The 21,986-nt window shown below is 45.6% G+C and overlaps 1 protein-coding gene across 1 annotated transcript in view; it reads left to right on the top strand.

Annotated features, from left to right (window-relative positions):
• kirrel1b (kirre like nephrin family adhesion molecule 1b) overlaps positions 1–21,986 on the top strand; it is a gene marked incomplete at both ends in the record, with an annotated part of 106,108 nt that overhangs the window by 67,241 nt on the left and 16,881 nt on the right. Inside the window, 6 exons of the mRNA XM_080725668.1 lie at positions 4,467–4,617; positions 5,295–5,400; positions 6,744–6,892; positions 8,594–8,721; positions 9,375–9,501; positions 13,274–13,374. Of these exons, the coding sequence (XP_080581794.1) occupies positions 4,467–4,617; positions 5,295–5,400; positions 6,744–6,892; positions 8,594–8,721; positions 9,375–9,501; positions 13,274–13,374 (762 nt within the window). The remainder of the gene's footprint in view (positions 1–4,466; positions 4,618–5,294; positions 5,401–6,743; positions 6,893–8,593; positions 8,722–9,374; positions 9,502–13,273; positions 13,375–21,986) is intronic.

The following is a 21,986-nucleotide window of genomic DNA, read 5'->3' as shown; positions in this document are numbered from 1 at the left end:
AACGCTGCATGGGAGCACTATGGACATGATGTCGTCTCTGTTGGGAGGCAAAAGTAGAAGATCGGCAAGCAAAATACGGGTCGCTTCGCGCCGGGTTTCGAGCTTGCAAATCTGCTACTTTTGATGTTTTAGTGTGACGCTGTCGTACGATCAATTACGACATAAATCATTCATTTATGAAAAAAATACCAAAAGTTATAAGAAAGGTTTCTGCCCGACAGCACTGATATCCAAAGCGCCCCCTGCGCTCATGAAATGCTTTATATGGACATACATGGTGCCTTAGGCTAGTACAGGGAAATACGGCTCATTAGAATAATTTCACATATCACATAGCAGCTCCTCTGTCCTAGGGCTGGGCGATGTCAATTCAATATCACAATTATTTCACACTTTTCCCTCGATTACAATTAAATGTTTTGTTTTTTTTAAATAATGAAAATAGCATGTCTACCATCTCACAATGCGTTGCATATTTGCAGGGCAAGCTTGTAGACCTGCTATTGTCTGTATTTTATAATATACCAGTGGGTTAAATGGCTAATCAGACTAATCAAGTTGTCAATTATACATTTCTTTCTGAATTTTTCTGCCTTGATTTGTTGATATTTAAGACATTTTAGCAATATCAAGTTGGTTATAATAATAATAATTATGCATGCAACTGTGCATCATATACTTATGGACGTTAGTTAAGGTGCTAGAAAAACACACACAAAACCAAAACCAAACAATGCACATTGTACCATGTACAATGTGCATTGTACATTGTAAGGTGCAAAATATCTGTTTGTGTCAAAAACTATGCAATAGAAACATAGAAGACTGAAGACTGAACTTGAGAGAAAGAACAAAGGAGAATTTTAAATAGCTGAGCAGAGTTATGAGGGATTGTCAATATTACAAAAAAAATCACACTCGTGTGAACTGAGCGGTGGAGGCTGCGTGTGTGTGTGTGTGTGTGTGTGTGTGTGTGTGTGTGTGTGTGTGTGTGTGTGTGTGTGTGTGTGTGTGTGTGTGTGTGCGGGCGTGAATGTGTGTGTGAATGTGAATGTGTGTGAGTGTGCCTGGCCTCAGTGGCCTGAACAACAGCGCCCCTCCCTTAACATGTGTGGTCAAAAAAGGTACTTCAGGCTACAGACAGACAGACAGACAGACACACACGGATACACACACGGCCACGCTATGGAGACGGTGTGACCACCGCTCAAAAAATCTTTATTATGTTGCTTAGAATGGCAGATTTCAAACTTCTTGTAAAACATTCAGTCATCTAGATGGAGCCTGGTATCGAACCAGGCGCCTTCTCTTTGATAGGCATCCACTCTTCGCATTGAGCTACAACAGAAAGGCATACACTTTTGCCTTTTAAAAATAATAATATGTCCATTTATAATTCCTGCAGGAGAAACTATGATTCAGCTTTACGAAGCAGAGGTGGTCATATCTAGCATGCAGGAGAGCAACCAGGAGATAAAAATACCATACATGAACACCTCAACACATTGTCAGGGACAGGGATGGAACCCAGGACCTTCCCATTGAGCTAGGTAGAACAATGGGCTTCTATTCTGTGTCTGGTGAGGACTACAAAGGTTTTTGTTCCGTTATGAACCAAGCAACACAACGTTTAGATCATTGGTTCCCAAACCTTTTAGCTCGAGACCCAAAATAGAAATGTGATGTCTCCGAGCGACCCAAACTAGCGAAAATAGCCGATCTACAAGCTCTCAAAGCTCTCTGGCCTATTGGAGTAAGATTGGTTTCAGTGATATTTGACTATCCCTCTACCATACTGCAAGTTTCATGAAAATGTGACTTTGCATAATATGTGTTAGGGACAGAGGAATAATCTTCATAAGACTGCAATATTCAATTGGCTCATAAAAAACAGATTTTTTTTAACTCCTACACTCCTTTAGATATTGTTCCAAAGTTCATGTGTAAAATGTTTCGTGAACATTGCGTGGATATCCCAGGAGGAGCTGGATTTTAACTGCTTTTCATATACTGTAATTAAAAATGGTGTGAGGAGTGAGGTCTAAAGGTCAGAAGTCAAAAGTCAGAATGTTAAATTTGTTCAGTATGAGCAGATGTGTAATGATGGCTGTAGGTCAAACAGGGCATGAGTTACGGTACACCTGTTCAAAGTTGGCCCTTTGGCCAATATTTGTGAATTTCATTTGTTGGCCATTCTGCATGATCCTCTACCATTCTGCCCTGTTTCATAACCGCACGGTTCTACCAGAAATATATATCAAAATAGTGGCTTGAGGTGAAAAGTCAAACCACGAAAGTTGTTCGGCATGAGAATCGAAGTTTCATGGCTGTAGGTCAAACAGGGCATAAAAGTTTTGCATTCATTTGATCGCCACAGCGCCACCCTTTGGCCAATGGTCATGGGCTTCATGTTACTGACTCTTGACATAGCCCTCTGCTCGACCATATTGCCCAGTTTCGTTAAAAAAAATGACTGCACAGTAGAGATAAAACAGCGATTATTCGTAAAACGGCGGAGTTTCAATAGGGGCTCCAGCCTTTCAGGCTTGGCCCCTAATAATAATTGTCCGTTAGTTGCCCAGCCCTAATCTGCTCTGTGCAATGCACACATAACACGCAGGCTACATGCAGTACACTACACATACAGTAGTCACATACACATTACCACTGGGCCCACAATATGAGGCAGACATGAAACTCTCTCTCTCTCTCTCTCTCTCTCTCACACACACACATACACACACACACACACACACACACACACACACACACACACACACACACACACACACACACACACACACACACACACACACACACACTCACACACTCTCTCTCTCTCTCTCTCTCTCTCTCTCTCTCTCTCTCTCTCTCTCTCTCTCTCTCTCTCTCTCTCTCTCTCTCTCTCTCTCTCTCTCTCCAATCCACAGAGGTGGGTATTATATATTCATAGAAACATGCACCCTGTTCCTCCGAGGCACCTTCTTACACATACAGTACAGTACATGGACGTACTGTATGCCTGCAAGCACAGACATATCACTCACATGATGCATGCACACTCACGCTTACACATGCGCCCTCAATCACCCATGAGCATCTACACACCCACACACCGGCCCCAACACAGATGTTTTCCCTTGCAGCTTGTTGCTAGTGTGTTTGCACGCACACACTCTCACACACACACACACACACACATACACGCGCACACACGCACACACGCACGCTCACACAAACACACTCATACATATACCAGTAAGACTCCCTAATCGGGAGATAAGCGACCGTCAGCATACACAAACTTTAGAAGGCAATCGTAGCCAATCAGGAGGTAATATGGGAAATGGGACTGATCCATGTTGACTTTAGAGATGTGTACCGCTTTGCGTGATTTTTGGGCAAAATCTGTAGGAACAGCGTCAAAAAATGTGTTTTGCTAAAATCGGCCTCATATTGGCACTAGAAGAGGGCCATGAGAAATGGTTGTGGTTTGCCAGCCAAGGAGTGTGTGTGCAAAGTTTGAGATGGATAGGGCAACGGTGGTGGAGATATGAGTAGGGGCAAAAGTGTGACGTGACGTGACAGACAGACACACAGCCGGTGGAGGTTTTGATAGTAACTGCGACCTGATGGTCGCAATTACATGGTGCTTAAAAGCCCTTTCGTTTGTTTATTGCTGACGTAAAGTTCATATCGCACAGTGCGTTGTGTGTAGTGATCTTGTACATCTGCTAATTTTGCTATTTTAAATTGTACAAATATTGTTTAAACATCCCAAATAGGGATGCCAGGGTTTATGCTTCAATGTTATAACTTACTGCCCGCTGCCCACTGCCATCGACTGCCATTATAAAAATTAAAGACATTTCAGAAATATGCATAAAACAAAGCTGAAAATAATTGTGTAGCGACACCTTTGACCAGCATGCAGTGTGCTCAATAGACTGCATAACGGTGCATAACTGTCGTTCCCTTTTCCAGAAGGTGGCATAAAGGTTTCTCCAGGTCAGGTTCCTGTCCCATAGCTTCATTTGATTTGATTGGTTCAGAACATGTTTTTTATTTTTTATTTTTTGTTAAAATTTGCAGCAGAGCTCACAACGCGGCACAAAGCGATGCATTGTGAGCGTGTAGATCTGCTGTTTTCACTCGGTTGGGTCCCGGGCAAATGTATAATTTCTCTTTTGGGTCTTGAGCTAAAAGGTTTGGGAACCACTGCTCTACAGACACAGAGCCATGCCGTAAAAATCACAAGATGTTTTTAAGAGTTGTGTTTTTATCAGTTTGGAGTTATGAGCTGTCAAGATTCGAGGAAAGGTAGTTGTTCGATGTTGAATCGCCTGTAACGGTTTAAAGACAGTTTAATGGTGTTGCACTTTTCTGTATCAAGATTACAAATGTAATCCTTCCATCTCTCCCTCCCTCCCTCCCTCCCTCCCTCCCTCTCTCCTCTCCTATAACAGGAAGTTCTTCCAGACAGGAAGCGTGTGACAACCAGGAGTTTCCTGCCCATCACACCAGTGGACACAGACACCAGCCGTAACTTCACCTGCGTGGCCACCAATGCCGCTGTGCCCATGGGCAAACGAGCCACCGTCACCCTCAACGTTCACCGTATGTGACGTCGTCCCCATGTGTGTGTGTGTGTGTGTGTGTGTGTGTGTGTGTGTGTGTGTGTGTGCGTGTGTGTGTGTGTGTGTGTGTGTGTGTGTGTGTTTGTGTGTGTGTGTGTGTGTGTGTGTGTGCCCGTATGGCATTTCTGCATTGGTAACAGCCGCATGTCCGGCTAGGATCGGACTGAAAAAGTGCCCAAATTTGGAGATGACTAGATAAACTTGCAAATCCTCGACCTCATAGACTGCCTTGACTCCATATATGGGCATGCCTGACACCGAAAGGGACACGGACAGACGGTTACAACGGATATTGCATGACTGGGTGGGGCATTCATTTCGATCCCACTAGCGTTGTTCCTGAGTAGGCCAGTGCCCAATGGTCACCGCTCTACTAACTCTGAGTGTGCAAATGGAACCAAATGGACCTGCAAGTGTTCATTTGGACCCCCCTATAGGAATCGTTAAAGGGAACTCTTAGGGAAAGGGAATCAGACCGCTAAGAGGCAATCGTTTAGGAACTGGAATCGTAGGATTTCTAAAGGATCCCATCCCTAGTGCGAGTGTGTGTGCATACGTGTGTATGTGCGTGCATTTGTGCATGCGTAATCATTTCTGTCACATAATTCCCCCGGTTTTGATGGCTGAATCTTTGTCCTTCTGTCCCGTGCTGAACAGACCCTCCTACAGTCACGCTGTCCATTGAGCCTCGCTCCGTGCTGGAGGGGGAGAGGGTCACCTTCACCTGCCAGGCCACTGCCAACCCCCCCATCATGGGCTTCAGGTCTGTAGACATCTGCTCTGCTGCATTGTGGGAAGTCTTTATAGGCACTGAGATTACGTGTGCAACTCACGGACGGAGCATGACTGTGCAGTAAAATGGGGAGTCCGAACAACGCTACCCACTCCCCCTCCAACATGGCTGTATATCGTCCATGTATCGTATCGTCAACCATGTATCGTGATGCGTATCTATCGTTGTTCAAATGTATCGTTACACCCATACTGTATACTGTATACTTCTATTCAATCACCTCTCTTGTTGTGACCTCTATCGGCATTGTGTCATTTTTAGACCAGTTATGATTAGATCAGAGTCTTCACACGTCCTGGGGAGTATTGCATTAGATAGGATAATTACGTACATAAAACGAAAAAGTGTCCTGTACAGGGAAAAGTGAACGAGTGACGTCGCTCAGCTAACTTCCCCAGACTTTCCACCGCTCGTTCTCACAGTTGTCAGGGCCAAAGTCCGACCCAAATTCAAGAAGACAGGCAGAAAAACTTGAAATGACAACAGAGCTTTGATTCTCAATTTCATTAAAGAAAACGTTAACAGAACAGGCAACGGAACAGCGGCATCTGACAACCTCTAATTGAACCAAACAGGTATTTATATTTTATACACAGAGAACTAACTAGCAGACACAGGTAGAACTCAAAGACAATCAACACAGGGATTGGCTGGGGCAAACAAGACACAGGTGATAGAAATTAGCCAGAATCACAGGGTAGGACAAGACAGGTAACAACTACAATTGGCCATATTCACCTGCATGGCGGCCATGTTTGAAATTTGCATTGAAAACTGTACCTACACAGGGTGTCAACGACAACTAGGGTGGCAATTATGGCAAGATGTTTACACAACAACGTGATGTAAATGTAATACTCCACACCAATGTTTCTCAAATGGGGGTACGTGTACTCCTAGGGGTACGCAGGGGTACAGGCAGGGGGTACGTGAGGAAAACCTGAAAATGGGAATATGTGTTTTACTATTATGATTAATGATAAAACATTGACAGAGTTTGTGTGAACCTGGTCATCTGTCAATTTAAAACAAATTACATCAAAGTGTTGTAACAGTTATTGAATAAAAAGTAATGTTTATTTGCCATTATGCTGTTTTATTTTGAACATTTTGGCATTGGAACTGGACTTTGGATGTCAATTTCACTGTAGTCAGGGGAAGGGGGTACTTGGCTTCGGAAATCAGTATAAGGGGGTACTCCAGCCAAAAAAGATTGAGTACCACTGCTCCACACAATGAGTGAACAGGCCCTGCTTTCCGAAATAACCTACAAAGACAGCCCCTTTTCAAAGGTTCTGTGCTGTGTGTCTCAGGTGGGCTAAAGGCGGGGTGCTGCTGGAGGGGGCCAGGGAGAGCGTGTTTACCACCACGGCGGACCACTCCTTCTTCACAGAGCCTGTGTCCTGCCAGGTGTTCAACGCCGTGGGCAACACCAACGTCAGCATCCTGGTGGACGTCCACTGTGAGTGTAGCAGCCTCGTGACACCACCACTACTAACCAACCGTTTGTGTGTTTGTTTGAACCCGTTTTGGGCCTGGAAAGCATCTGTGTCGTCACTTTAGATTGTAACCACTTTAACCATTATATGTGAGGCGCTTTGAGCTTGTAGATCTTTTTTGAAAAAGCCATGAAAATCTTTGAATTAAAGTGAACATATTTAACTAAAATCTTTCCTTCTTGGGGTCCCTGGAACACAATATTTTGAGATGGGGGTCCGCGGTCCAATACATATAATTCTGGGGGTGTTTGACATAAAAAAGGTTTGAGCACCACTGATATAGAAACATGCGTTTTTCAGAAAACCGTGAACCAATTGACATCACTGGTGGACACACCAATGGTTAGCGTTCATAGATGGAGGATGAACCCTAACCATTGGATTGACTGAATGTGTTCAGTTGAGGTTCTCTGCAATCCGTGATCCGGGAACGTGAGCTATGGGAATCAAACTAGGTGAATGAAATCAAGATTTATTCATAAGAGTCTACCTATGTCATCACACAGTACATGAAAGTAATTACAATTCCAATTTTAGGAACATTTGATATAGAAATACACAAAAAATGTAATGATAGATATATGTCCTCATTATGTCAGCGGTTATGCTCTAAAAATGTGAAAAAAGTGAAATATGTATTTTTCATTTCACCACATCTTTAATGGGACAAAAGAAAAATCACATTAAAGGACATCTATCCATAAATGGATGTGAATGATATGCATTACACATACACATACAGCATACTGTAGCTGTGAATCACATTTCACAGCAGGAGACGTGCTCTGAAGACCTTGTTTTCCCATGTACAGTACCTGTACATATGACAATATCTCGCCAGTATTTTTTGTGAATCCACATACGCACGGATGCTCGCTATACTGCCTTGCTCAGTTTGTTATCATGCAGTATTCATGTATTAAGCAGTCTAAATGTGCATCGGTGTCATCTGTGGGTTGTAGGATCATGTTGGAGATGTGCCAGGCTTTGATTTGAACATCTGAATGATTCATGCGGTGTATAGGCTACTCTTAATAGAGGGTATGCATCATATGCCACTCAGCGCCACTCCAGCCAACATATGCCACTCGAGCACTCGTTGGGAAACTCCTCATGACTCCTCCTACTCCTCATGACTCCTACTGACTCCTCATGACTCCTACTGACTCCTCATGACTCTACTGACTCTGTTTTTTACCACACAGTAAGCATAACTTATGGGTACGATGATATCACACGCATAGCCTCTATTCATCATTCTTTATATTATAGTTATATTATATTATTCAGCCTGTCCCTGCCATCAAGTGTGTATTTTATTAGCGTTTCTTTTTTGGCTGTACAACAGAAGAATTTATCTTTCTCAGCCTTTGACGAATTTTAATGACAAGTGCAGTTTGGGACTTGATCGATTTGATGATTAGAACAATAGAATGCTACTCAAGTCCCCAAAAAATACACACATGCATGCACGCATGCACACACACACACACACACACACACACACACACACACACACACACACACACACACACACACACACACACACACACACACACACACACACACACACAGTGTGTGGTTAACATGTTGACTTGTACTGATGTTATTAATAAATGATTACATGAATCAATCTCTCTTAACTCTATCTCTCTCTCTCTCAGTTGGTCCTATCCTGGTGGTTGAACCCAGGCCCGTGACTGTAGACGTGGACTCTGATGTCAATCTGAACTGCAAGTGGTCCGGTAACCCTCCCCTCACCCTCACCTGGACCAAGAAGGGCTCCAACATGGTGAGAAGAACCAGCCAAAAATGGCAAAACTTCTTGTTGAGAATTAATATGTATAAGCATTATCGTCACCACATTATGACCTGAGGGTGAGAATGTGACATGGATTAGTAGAGGTTAACTTGAACTCTAGTTCCCTATTCTGGGGGGAACCTTTGCCCCAAATAGTTGATCTACAAGCTCAGAGATTTTGTGTGGAGGCAAGAGTGGAGGCAAGTCGTGCGGCAAGTACTGGGAGCTGATGCTAGGTGTGGCACTCCACCTCAGCAATCCATCTCCCAGGGGTCTAGCGCATTGTAACAGGGATAGACTCCTGCATGTTACCGGCTGATACAGACAATAAGCCAACCCCGACCTACTTGTTGGGGTAGATGGAAAAAGAACACAACAAGTACAGTGCAACTCCTAATATTATCAAAGTATTCTGTGGCACCCCTGGACTCACGGCACCCACTCTGAGAATCCCTGCTCTATATGAGACAGCACAGTGGGAAAACAGTGCTATCTAAACCCTAGTAAACACCACAGACACAGAATCTGGGTCCCACACTCCATAAATATTTCCTCACTTTTAAAGCAGGCAAGTGATTTTTAATTCATGCCCAACAAGTTTATCCTCTTCTCTCCTCCTCTCCTCTCCTTCTGCGTGTGAGCAGGTGCTCAGCAACAACAACCAGCTTTATCTGAAGTCGGTGAGCCAGTCGGACGCGGGACAGTACGTCTGCAAGGCCATCGTCCCCCGGATCGGCGTGGGAGAGACCGAGGTCACGCTCACTGTCAACGGTACGGTCCGACTGAAAAGAAGATGCCTCCAAATATTCTGTATCATCAATAACATTAAATGACGGAAAAGCTTTGCATGCACTGCAACATTTACTCAACTACAAAATGTATTCTGCCATGGAAGTAAGACTTTCGTGAATCCTTTGCCGTGCATCTGGCCGGGCTAAACTGGGAAGAATAGTACATAATGTTCCTCCACAAGCATTATACTGTCTAGTGGAGCACTCCTCCGATACGCGACTAAAGTATCAATAAGGTACACAAAAACAGAAAAAAGTGGAAGAAATACTAAAAAATACACTATATTGCTATGGCCCTGCTCTTAGGCCGGGCCTAATAAAGGGGAAATGCACGGAGGGTATGCAGGGGAAAAGGAAGTGTTGTTGTTTTTTTTATTAACAAATGATGAAAATGTTAAACTAAATTGAAGGAATGTAGTCTCCAACGTAAACAGGCAGGGAAACATGCGGCACGACATGCTGCCTTGGGAAACATATGCTGCCCAAATGAACTGAGACTAACCCGTCTAGGAATGAAGAGACTGAAGCATGGATAGGGCAGGTATTTTAATACTATGTGGGGAGACGGGTGTCTCCCCTTCCCCTGATTACCTCCGACAACCAGCACTGCAACACAGAGCAGTTACACAGCAGAGCCCTGGTAAAGCTCCCAGGGGGCCATCACAATCCTACAATAAATCTAAGGAACCTCTGTCCGTGTGTCATTCTGTCTGATCCGTATTTTCTCTCCTCAGTTGGTTGATCAATTAATCTCAAGTTCCACACAGGTATTGACCATTAGCATATGGAGACAGTGAGGAAGCCCGTTTTTCATTTTCTCCAAATTTAAGCTGTTTATGTGTAAACCGCGGACATTCAGAGTTCTTTGCCCATGTGCGGCCCCGGGCTATGGGCTCTGTTGTCACGGTTACAGTCCCCACAGGCTATAGGATTTGTACAACTTTTGGTGTTACTGCACACATGCATGGGCTTTGTTGTCATGGTTACGCCTGTAGCCGCTGGGTGGACTTAGCTTGGCTACAGTATAAACACACACACACACACACACACACACACACACACACACACACACACACACACACACACACACACACACACACACACACACAATGTCACACAAGCAACTAAACAGCACTACAATGTGATACAGGAGTTTGATTTAGCATGTCCACAAACATCTTTTTATGTGCGGATGGCCCCTTTGATACCGGTATATATATTTGTTGTTTTCTTTTGGCCTTTTCTCCCCAATTTAGTCGTTGTGCCAATTGATTCCTCCCCACACACATTTCTGTGTTGTCACTGCTGTTGTATCCTACTGACTCACCTGCCAGTGAGGAGCCCCCACCGGGAGGACGTAGAGCCTTCGTCCTGTATCCTCCCGCCCAACACTCTTTTTGCCACCCCAGCCCGTAGGATTACGTGCAATGACAATTTTGTCTTTGGATATCATGTCCATAGCAGTCACGCGTACATTGATGCGCTTCGACGCTGGTCTTAAATGACCGGGCTGTCACACACACCACACCACATCATGCCAATGCCCAACAGGATGAAATCAGCAGCGCTCCTCTTCAAAGGTGTACAGTAATTTGCACACAGAGCGCAAAAGCCTAGTAATTCCAATGTTTCCAATACTGTACCATGGAGTAGAAAAAGACATCCAGATACTTGTTTATTATACTCAAGTCCAAGCGATGTGCTTCACTGGACATCAACATACAAGCACAACACGAACCGCTCCCTTTGTGCTTTATTAAGCCATGTGTTCTTTGCCTGAACGCTTGCTGGAGAAAACACTGAAGCTGAATCAATTCTGTGTTATATCTTCATATCCCGCCGATCATGTCTTTGCCTTTTATTTCTCCTCATCTTTCTTTTTTCCTTATGCTTTTTTTGTATGAGTTTTTCCAGTTGTGCTATTGTCTAGTACATGGCTTCTGAATGGAGATGGACCCGTTAAAATAACAGGGTTTATAGATTTGAACGTGTAATACATTTTGCTGCCAATTTGATGTCATCGCTGCCTGTCTCGCATGGTCAAAGCACTTACTTTTCAGGAAATGTTTCAATGGATCTAATGTAGTCATCATGATTTAGTTACAAGCTCTTGTTACATAATACCTTTCATTGGTTAAATATGTATAAAAGCCACAGACAGACTAACCATAGAGTTAACAACACATCGCATTGTGAGGCAGATTTTGCTACTTTGGCATATTGGGTACCAGCCTTCTACGCTACATTTCGTGGCTTGGTTTTGTCACTGAGAAGTGAAGTGACAAAACCAGTCTACTGAATGTAGCGTTGCAGGCTCGTACCCAGGCTAACTTTGGCACGCCACTGTCAAAAGAGTATAGGCCATTCATTCATGGAAAAACATCAAAAGTCTCTTCACATAGGTAGTACCGCCCGCCATGTTTGCTCAGTGCAGCTTCACTACTGCCAAATACCGGCCGACCTACAGCACCACCTCCACTATTAATGAGAGCTATTCATTACCTATTCAAATTGGCAATATGTTGAGAATTATTATTTATAAGCATTATATCATTTGGTCATTTCATTATTAATGATAATGGATAGCATAAAGAGCGGACACAGTCAGTGCTTTAAGCACTTCCACATAATGAGCCTGGGGGATATATGCCATCCCACTGCCATTTTCTTATTCCGTCATCTGTTTTCTAGCGTCCGGGGACCAAATGATGGCGGGCTGATTGAGTATTGATAGCCTGGGACTTTAACTGTGAAGGATTAAGTAATGATAGCACTTTCCTGGAAAAGAAAAATGGCCACGCAACCTTTTTTTGTGCTCTCTGTTTGTTTTCCCCCCTCTGTTTCTCCGCTGCTGCCCCCCCCCCCCCCCCCCCCCCCCCCACCCCCACCGCTGTAAACTTTTACTCAGAGGATTAAAATAACAACCCTATATAATTAATTGACTGGGGTCCCCTTAGGGCTCTAGACCAAGTCCTCTAGTATTTTCCTCTATATGTTGAATCTCTTTGCCGAAACCGGACGATCTACAAGCTCACAACAACCTTTCTGTTAAGGGTGACACGACCATGACTTAACATCTTGGCTTATAACCATGCGCTCTCGGTCTTGTCCTCCATCTAGTCATTGGTTTTCTCCCTAACTTTCAATCTTCGGTATTCTCTTGTGAGTTTTTGTCTTGTGATTCGACTAGCTCCCAGAGAGATCTTATAATCTGAATAACTACTTCCGGGCATCCTCCATCATCCTTGCATCTTCAATCCAGGTATCTTGTATAGTCCATCCGTCCCTCCATATAGATTCTACTACTGTACCTGTGGTGATCCTTCTGCGTTGTGAGCTTGTAAATCGGCTATTTTTCCACCAAATGTTCGACCCCAGAAATAGAATAGGGACGCTATAGGGTTCATGTGGTTACAAATATTGCACTCCCAGAGTTTAAAGCTTCCATCCTTTTAAGTTGTATGTCCTACTTGGGATTTTGACCCGGGTCTGTCGTGTGGGAGACCAAACATCTACGCCAGGAAGTCAGGAAGCAATCCCTGCTTGGCGTGGGGGAGATGTTGGGCTTATGAGTTTCAGGCAGTACTACTTGTCAACCAGCAGGTTCCTGCCTAACACTGGAGGAGTCCACTGACTGCAGATGTGCTAGTTATATTGTTTTAACATATTCTACCATCTCTCTCTCTTTCTCTCTCTCTCTCTCTCTCTCTCTCTCTGTCTGTCTCTGTCTCTCTCTCTGTCTCTCTCCCCAGGCCCTCCCATCATCTCCAGTGACTCGGTCCAGTATGCAGTGAGAGGGGAGAAGGGAGAGATTAAGTGTTACATCGCCAGCACCCCTCCCCCTGATAAGATAGTGAGTAGTGTACTGTACTGTACTGTTTGTATATCCTCTTTAGTGACACTTCAAAGGCTGCTCTGTGCTCCTGTAAGTGGCCATGACAGCCCGAAGGGCTCAGAAAACATTTCAGGAGACGATCACTTGGGTTAAGATATACTTTATTGACCAGAATGAAGGCAGAAAGCAAGCATCACACAGCATGGCATATTGAGCACCCTACTATAGAGACAGCATAGAATCTAAGCCTATATATAAGCGCATAGTATTGGCAGCCTACCTTAGCTCTACTATAAGACAGCATAGAATCTATAGCCTAAGTTAGCATGGTTTGGCATGGGGTTCTGCCTCGGGCCATGGCTCGCTGAACCCACGATCCTCATGTTACCATGAGCATCGAGGGCATAATCTTATTACAGCGAGCCCTGGCCCGATACCCCCCGAGGGGGATCTAAGGCAGAACCTGAAGGTGGCGCTGGGGTGGTGGCGGGGCAGTGCTATGCAACAAGACTGAGTCCCACCATCTGACTTCCCTATGAACTATGGGTAAGGGGGGGGGCAGGACCTAGTGACCCACCCCCCTCCGCGCGCGCGCTCCCTTGGGACCGCCCCCTGAACTAGCTTTGATCCTTACGAATCGTCGCACTATTTCAGGAGACGATCACTTGGGTTAAGATATACTTTATTGACCAGAATGAAGGCAGAAAGCAAGCATCACACAGCATGGCATATTGAGCACCCTACTATAGAGACAGCATAGAATCTAAGCCTATATATAAGCGCATAGTATTGGCAGCCTACCTTAGCTCTACTATAAGACAGCATAGAATCTATAGCCTAAGTTAGCATGGTTTGGCATGGGGTTCTGCCTCGGGCCATGGCTCGCTGAACCCACGATCCTCATGTTACCATGAGCATCGAGGGCATAATCTTATTACAGCGAGCCCTGGCCCGATACCCCCCAAAACTACAAACCCCCAAAGCACGCCAAAATCTCAGAATCCCATGCCAGTGCTAGCCAACTGCGAGGAAGGCAGCTCTGCTGTGACTCTAGCGATTAATTTATCATTACTGCGGGACAAACTATGAACTGCCTTCCTGCTAACGCAAAAATAATAATTAAGCATATTAGCATCTGGCAGAGCGAATATTACTAAGGCAAAATACTAAGCAATGATATTGGCAGCTTGCCAAAACGCTATAAGTACTGCTAAAGCAATTTAATAATTAAGAATGTTAGCAGCTGGCAGACCGAACCAACGGTGAGGAAGGTGGTACTGCTGACTATAACGATATACTGCAATCTGACTGAAGCCATACTAAAACACCCTAGAGAAAAGCGGGAGCAGCAACATGGACGTATATATATATAGACAGCAGAACCAGAAGCAGCGATGAAACCTTTAATTCATATAACTACAGCGCCATACAGCTTCACATCCTACCTAACTAACACCCCAGCAACCACCTAGCTTTTGCAATATTGAAATATTAAAGCGTACAATTTTTCGTGGCCCGCAACCTATCAGGGGCGCGAGCCCCGAGTAACGCAACAGAAGCAGCAGAGAAAACATGCAACCTATCAGGGGCGCGTGCCCCGAGTAACGCAACAGAAGCAGCAAAGAAAACATGCAACCTATCAGGGGCGCGTGCCCCGAGTAACGCAGCAGAAGCAGCAAGTGAAACCCTATGGAACAACCCTGCTAATAGTGCCTGCAGCACTATTAGCATCAGCAGCAGAAGCGTTAACTGAAGCGCGTCCAACTCCAGCTTGGAACCATCACGCTTCGGTCAGTCCTGTGTTATGTGTGCTTGATAGCTGGGCGTGCAGGATCTTGAGTTAGCTGAGGGCACCAGAAGTGCTGGTGGTGTGGCTGCACCGATCCGGAGAGAATGCAGAGTGAAGAGGGGCGGGCCGCCAATCTAGCAGCTCTCTCCGGGGGTCGTGTGACGAGGACGTCGGGCAGACAGCCCGGTGTTCAGCATGGACATGAAAGGACAGAAGGGAGAGTTAGTTCTGCGACTGACACTGGTGTACCTTCCCTGGTTTAACTGCGAGCTGCAATCTTCAGAGGCCATGTGCTAGTCACATCTTAAGCCTGGCCTTGGTGACCGCATGTGCTTGCTGCAGAAATACAATCTTAGCTTTAGCTGACCATAGCAATGAGACCACGCCTAGGGTCGCTGACTTTTAGGATCACCGAGAAATTTTTCGCAGCCCACAGAGCGCTCTGCTGCAGAGTCTGCTGCTGCACATATAAGAATCTCCACGAGATACCCGTCTTGACCTTAAAGGCAAGCTATGCAAGCCTAGAGAGCGGCTAAAGCCCAACATTCAGTACAAGTAAGTCGCTGCTATGTAACTATGGTTGCCTATTATTAGCAGCTTAGAGAGCGGCTGAACGCTCACAGAATCGAACAAGCAAATGCGTTGCTATTTACCTGCTAGAGTGTGGCTCCTCAGTGCATCTGGGAAAGCTGCAGCTGGCGAGAGGAATGGAGTTCCCACCGCTGGTGCTGAAACTGCAGCTTCCCATGTTCCCTTGCGACCTGGCGGTGGCGACGACGGTCACAGCCTGACAGCGCCCCCGGAAGATGGGCCGGCACCCCAGGCTTCCAGCACGACGCAGCGCTGGTTCATGCTCATGGTAGCAGCGGTAATAGCATCAACTGATGCTGTAGCGGGTGGGCGGGCAGCCGGACGGGAGGGCGGGCGGGCAGGCAGTGCAGGCGGGCGGGCGGGCGGGCGGGCGGGCAGGCAGGAGGGCGGGTGGGCAGGCTGGCAGCCCATGGCAGCGGCAGAAGCAGCGGAAGCTGTAGTAGCGACGCCCTCTCCAGTGCCAACCGACTCCTGACTGGTCTCATGGAACTATACAGTAGTGGACGAAACTATAAGAATAAACATGTTAGCAGAAAACACTCAGCCGCTGCAGCGCGACGCTGCAACGATGGCATGCTGTAGCAGCCGCTATGCAGCGGCTCCAACAAGAAGCCGAAAGGACAGACATGATGTCAGCAGCAACATGTAGCAGCCGTGGCCCGAAACAAGTATTAGCTTTGGCGTGAGCTGCAGCAACAGACGTGTAGCACTTTAGCCCGAGCTGAAAAGAAAGCATGGCGTTAGCAGCCTTTATCCTGGAGCTGCAATGGTGAACATGATGCAACAGTCCTGTGGCCGCTTTAATGTGATTGTAAAGATAAACAACTCGTCATTTTTCACTAGCAGTAGCCTTAGCTGTAATTATTAGCTCGAGTGCCGCAGCTACGGAAACACCACAAGGACATACAGTGCGATACGCAGTGACCCAGAACTATAACCTTAGATTGAAACAAATACGGCAGCTCGATAGAGGATAGTATCCAATGACTTCAACTTCAACGCTGCCACACTCGACGCCGCCCTGATGCCAACAGACACGCGGCAGTTTCTGGCCCGAGCTGCAAACATAAACAGATGTTAGCGTTTTCACCAGAGTAGCATCGGCAACCATCATCAGCTGCTATGCCAGCAGGCAGCCGCAGCTTGGGCAAAGCTAGCATTAACCGAGACCAGGCAAATCCTCATGAACAGCAAACGAAGCCTGTGTGCTAAGCTTGAACAGTGGGCACAAGCGAAGCATAGACATTACTAATACATGCGCATCCCTGCCCTATTGAACTGCGCGTGCACATAAAATAATATAATAACGAAAAAGAATCGTAACGGACCAGGTGACATGGAGGTTAAAATGCTAGAGAGCCACATTACCCATGTGCTCAGAATGCGCAGACCGAGCGCCACCCTTCGCTTCGTGACGTTACCCTCTGCTAGCCTGTATGCTAGGTAGCTGCTGACCACGGACACACGCAACCCCCATGGAATAGGCAGCTTGAAGAGTCATTACGGAACGTTAGCAAACCTCTTTAGCTACATGAGTTCTGAGTTGCAAGCTAGCCGACCATCAACAGACAGCTCGTGGCTGCCTGGCTGGAATGAACGATGGCTCCTACCGTAGCAGAAGAGAATATTTAGCTGGAGCTACCGAGCATTTAGAGAAGACTACGATTCCCTGCATGCAGTGCACTAGCGAGTTCAACTGGTGACGTCAGGACAGACAGGCACGACTTGCGTTAGCGGAACAAAACATTGTTTGCACGTAAACTGTGGCACCTATGAGCTTGCGGGTTTCCTCCTCTCAGGAGCCCACGCAGACAAACATCCTTTATAGGCTTCTCAAAGAGAGGCGATTACTGTATTTAATAATTCATCCCGCGAGGGCTTCTACGCCACGGTAACTGGCAGCAGCCCTACTGTGGTCCAAGAAGCGACAGAAACCATTTAGCTGCTATGGTATAGCAACTAGCACCTCATAAGCATCAGCTGTTAAGACGGCCAGACAGTGCAAAAGAGGTAAACATACACATAACCCGAGGCGAGGCAGAAGCAATATAGGCCCCATACTAACTAGATTAAGCACGCTGCGAGCGAAGCTTGAATCGAAAGCTTCCTCCTGGCCTGACGTGACTAGTAATTCATACGATTCTTGCTATTAGCACGACGCCGAGGCTTGGCATGATAGAGAACTACATTTCCCACACGCAGTGCTTAGTATTCGCTGCCGAACGTCATGCCGTAAATCACCGCTTGACGTGACTCGGCTAGCTCAGAGCTAGGTGAACGCTGCCGTTTACAGACACCTGCAACCTACAAACTGAATCCTCCAAGCGTGATTCATTACTTGCTACGGGGCCATGTTTCCACGCGGGCCGCCGCTCTATGCATTAACATGGCTAGCACATTGATTTACCAGCTAGCAGCATCCTTACCGAAATAGCCGGCTAGCAATAGCCACCAGCTAGCTCCAAGCTGACTGTACATGAACCTGTTGTTCCGCGCTAGCCGATACGGCCCGCGCCGTTGCAAAGTACTGACATTGTTATCGACAACCCAACAACTGAGATTACTTTAACTCATGGTAGCCCAGTAAAGGCCCACCAGGGCACGAAATAAGTTAGCATTTAGCCCGTAGCCACAGCCAACTTCTCTGATACTGAGTTTACTTTTAGCAACTTTAGCAAGCCTGTAGCACCTTTGAAATAGCTTTAGCAACAAACAACTGAAAGTACAGAAATCAGCTAGGCACCAGCAATGATAGCAAGACATCTGAACCTTGAAACAGCAGTTTAGAATTCAGCGATTACCAGAATAACAATCTCAAACTTCCCATACAACCTGGCCAAGAACACAGCTTCTTAGTTTGGCAGCTATTAAAGAACATGAATTGAGCGATAGTAAAAATAGCAGAAACAGCCAGAAATACTCAGCCAAGTTAGGCACCCTCTCCAAGCGGTGGGCAACAGCACAGCTACCTGCAAGCAACAAGTGTGGCGCTTGTGTGTGTACTGCAGCGTGGTAGCAGCAGCAGTGCTATGCAACAAGACTGAGTCCCACCATCTGACTTCCCTATGAACTATGGGTAAGGGGGGGGGCAGGACCTAGTGACCCACCCCCCTCCGCGCGCGCGCTCCCTTGGGACCGCCCCCTGAACTAGCTTTGATCCTTACGAATCGTCGCACTATGCCTGGATAGATAGGGTCAAACCACCTCAGTCACAGGACAGCAGGAAAGTTAGGAAATAATAATAATGATAATAATGCATTTCATTTGATCTCATCTTCAGTGGTATATGTTGTGACGAATCTGCTGGAAAGCTTCAATATGGGAATGTTCTATATATATATTATGTTATTTTATCAGGCTTAAAACATATTTTTAGGGCTCTTTAGACAGTAATTTGTTTTCAACAAGAGGCGGGCGACTAGTTGAGAGGCGCAGACAATCTGACCGGCGAACGGCAAGCAGGCGAAATCCCGTGACTACTGCACTGTCGTGCTCGTTTCATGCAGGAGCGACAAGAGCTGGATTGTGGTCTGTTTTCTTTTTTTCAAGCTACACGTGCAGGACGATGATTTGACACAGCTGAAGCAGGCGTAGAGATCGGCAGGTGTAGAGATCGGCTGGCGTAGAGATCGGCAGGCGTTTAAATTCAGAACGGGTACACATTATTGTGTATCATTATTTTATGCTTTAACTATTGAAAAATAGCAGATATACAAGCTCACAGCACGGCACCGAGTGCCGCGCTGCGAGCTTGTAGATCTGCTATTTTTGAAAAATCGTGAAAATTAGAATTTTGTCCCGAAGTGTCTTTTTGAAGATTTTTTTAAAAACCTACCGGTATGTTTCTATGTCAGCAATCTGGCCAGCCATCGTCAAAGAAGAGGTCCTTTTCACTTAACTGGAGCCCAGTTAGTCTGTTCTTGAGAGACTACTATGTCAGTGGTGCTCAAACCTTTTCATGTGAAGGACCCCCAAACTGATATTTATTTGGCCACGGACCCCCATCTCAAAATATTTCGTTCCAGGGACCCCCCAGAAGCAAAATTTGAGTTACAAACGTTCGCTTTGAAAATACATACAGTATATTCAAAGATTTGCACACATTTTCACGACTTTAAAAAAAATAGCAGATCTACAAGCTCGCAGTGCGGCACTCTGTGCCGCGCTGTGAGCTTGTATATCTGCTATTTTTCTATAGCATTCAATAATTCTAGGCCTAAATCGGTGGAGCAATTGTGCGTCTGTGTGTTCACATGAGAAAGGCAGTGCGAGCCCGCTGATCCAAGCGAGAACTCAGGCGTGGGCTCGCTCTCCGTCTGAAAAACTCTTTGCGCAGGAAGAATAAATTATGCAAACAGACTATTAGCATTAAGGATAGCCTAGAGGCTACTTTCTTTTGTAATAGAACAGGGTGATTGCTCCATGACCAAGCTGTACGGACCATAGGCGACTGGGCCTTCTTCTGCTATCATCATGACTCCTCAAAATGGACAGCTCTACAAGCTTACAACGCGGCTCGGCGCACCGCATAACAACTTGTAGATCAGGGCAATTGAACATTAATAAAGAAATAGCCAGCTCTCACATGTAATGAGAAGAATTTAGTTTACAAAATTAAACCTCACTACATAAAACTTGGAATGGATATTATATAAGCCTTTTCTATGTAAAATATATGATTCTGGAATCTGACAATATAGGATAATTTTATCTATAATATGCATACAAACATCGTTTGACAAAGATTTTATTTGTGGTTGGGCACTATTGTAATTGTTTTTGTCGGAAGAATAAGGCATTCTAATTACATACTGTATATGTATACGCAAGTTTTGGTCATGCCTCTGTGCAGATGTGAGAAAGAGCGTCCCTCCCCCAAAATTCAACCGAAATAGCTTGATGTAAATGCCGGTACGTTCAAAACCTGGGCTTAAACAGCTTAGTGAATCAGGCCATGAGCCACACTCTCCCATCTTCAGCCACTACTTTCAAGGTGCCGTTTAGCAAGGCACTTAACACCTGCAGCTGTTTCAGTTAACCTGCTCAGTCTGCTCATAGCTCCATAAATATCTACACTGACACAAGTAAAAGTATATTACACTTTATGGATCCTTGCTGGTCCATTTTTCACACTTTCTGCAAGCTGTGCGTGCGTGCGTGCGTGCGTGCGTGCGCGCGTGTGTGTGTGTGCTCTTCGTACATCATTTGGAGCTTTCCCAGTGCATGAGTGAATAAAGTAATGGTATGATGATGATGATGGACCTACAAAACATGGCCCGGATTGGATTGCTCACAACTCACCCAGACAGATGTCAGAAAATGGAAATCACAGCTATATGGCTTTTGGGGGTGGAAGGGGAGAGTGAGCGAGGGAGGGAGGACAAATGAAAAAGGGGGGGAGAGAGAGAGAGAGAGAGAGAGAGAGAGTCAGAGAGAGAGAGAAGAGTAAAAATCTGTACCTTTCAGTGTCAATTATCCAATTGTGGAGTGTGGACATGACAGGAAGAAGAGCTTTTAAAAAGCCGCGGCTCACTGTCTGTCGCTCTGGCAGAGTGCTCTGAGCGCATAATGTGAGATGACATTATAGTCTCTGCTTAATGCGGACACACAATGCTTATGAAATATGGAATATGATGATCTGTGTGTGTGTGTGTGTGTGTGTGTGTGTGTGTGTGTGTGTGTGCGTGCGTGCGTGCGTGCGTGCGTGCGTGCGTGCGTGCGTGCGTGCGTGCGTGCGTGCGTGCGTGCGTGCGTGCGTGCGTGCGTGCGTGCGTGCGTGCGCGCGATATGCATGAGTGTGTGGGGGAGGGGTTATGAAAAAGACATTTTATGAGAAAATGTCATATTGTGAGAGAGACTATTCGATAGAGAAAGAAATACAGAAAGAAAATAATAGACAAAGAAAGAAATAATTTGTTTCCACTTCAGTTTGGGGCATTTATCTTTAGTTAAACCAGGTTAAAAGGTACATTAGCAAAAACATATGAGTGTATGTATATTTGATAGCTTCATGCTTCATATTTAATAACTTCATATCAAATCTCTTCCTCAGCACATTTTGAGTAGAGAAACCTGCTTGCCGTTTTATTGCTCTTGTGCTCAGGCCATCGCACATGCGGCCATGTGTATCAGGCTTGTTTGTGTGTGTGTGTGCGTGTGTGTGTGTGTGTGTGTGTGTGTGTGTGTGTGTGTGTGTGTGTGTGTGTGTGTGTGCGCGCGTGTGCATCCGTGTGTGTATGTGCGTGTGCAT

This window comes from Nannobrachium achirus (assembly GCF_963921795.1).
Source record: "Nannobrachium achirus genome assembly, chromosome: 5".
Classification (NCBI taxonomy): domain Eukaryota; kingdom Metazoa; phylum Chordata; class Actinopteri; order Myctophiformes; family Myctophidae; genus Nannobrachium; species Nannobrachium achirus.
This window is presented reverse-complemented; position numbering and strand designations above follow the sequence as displayed.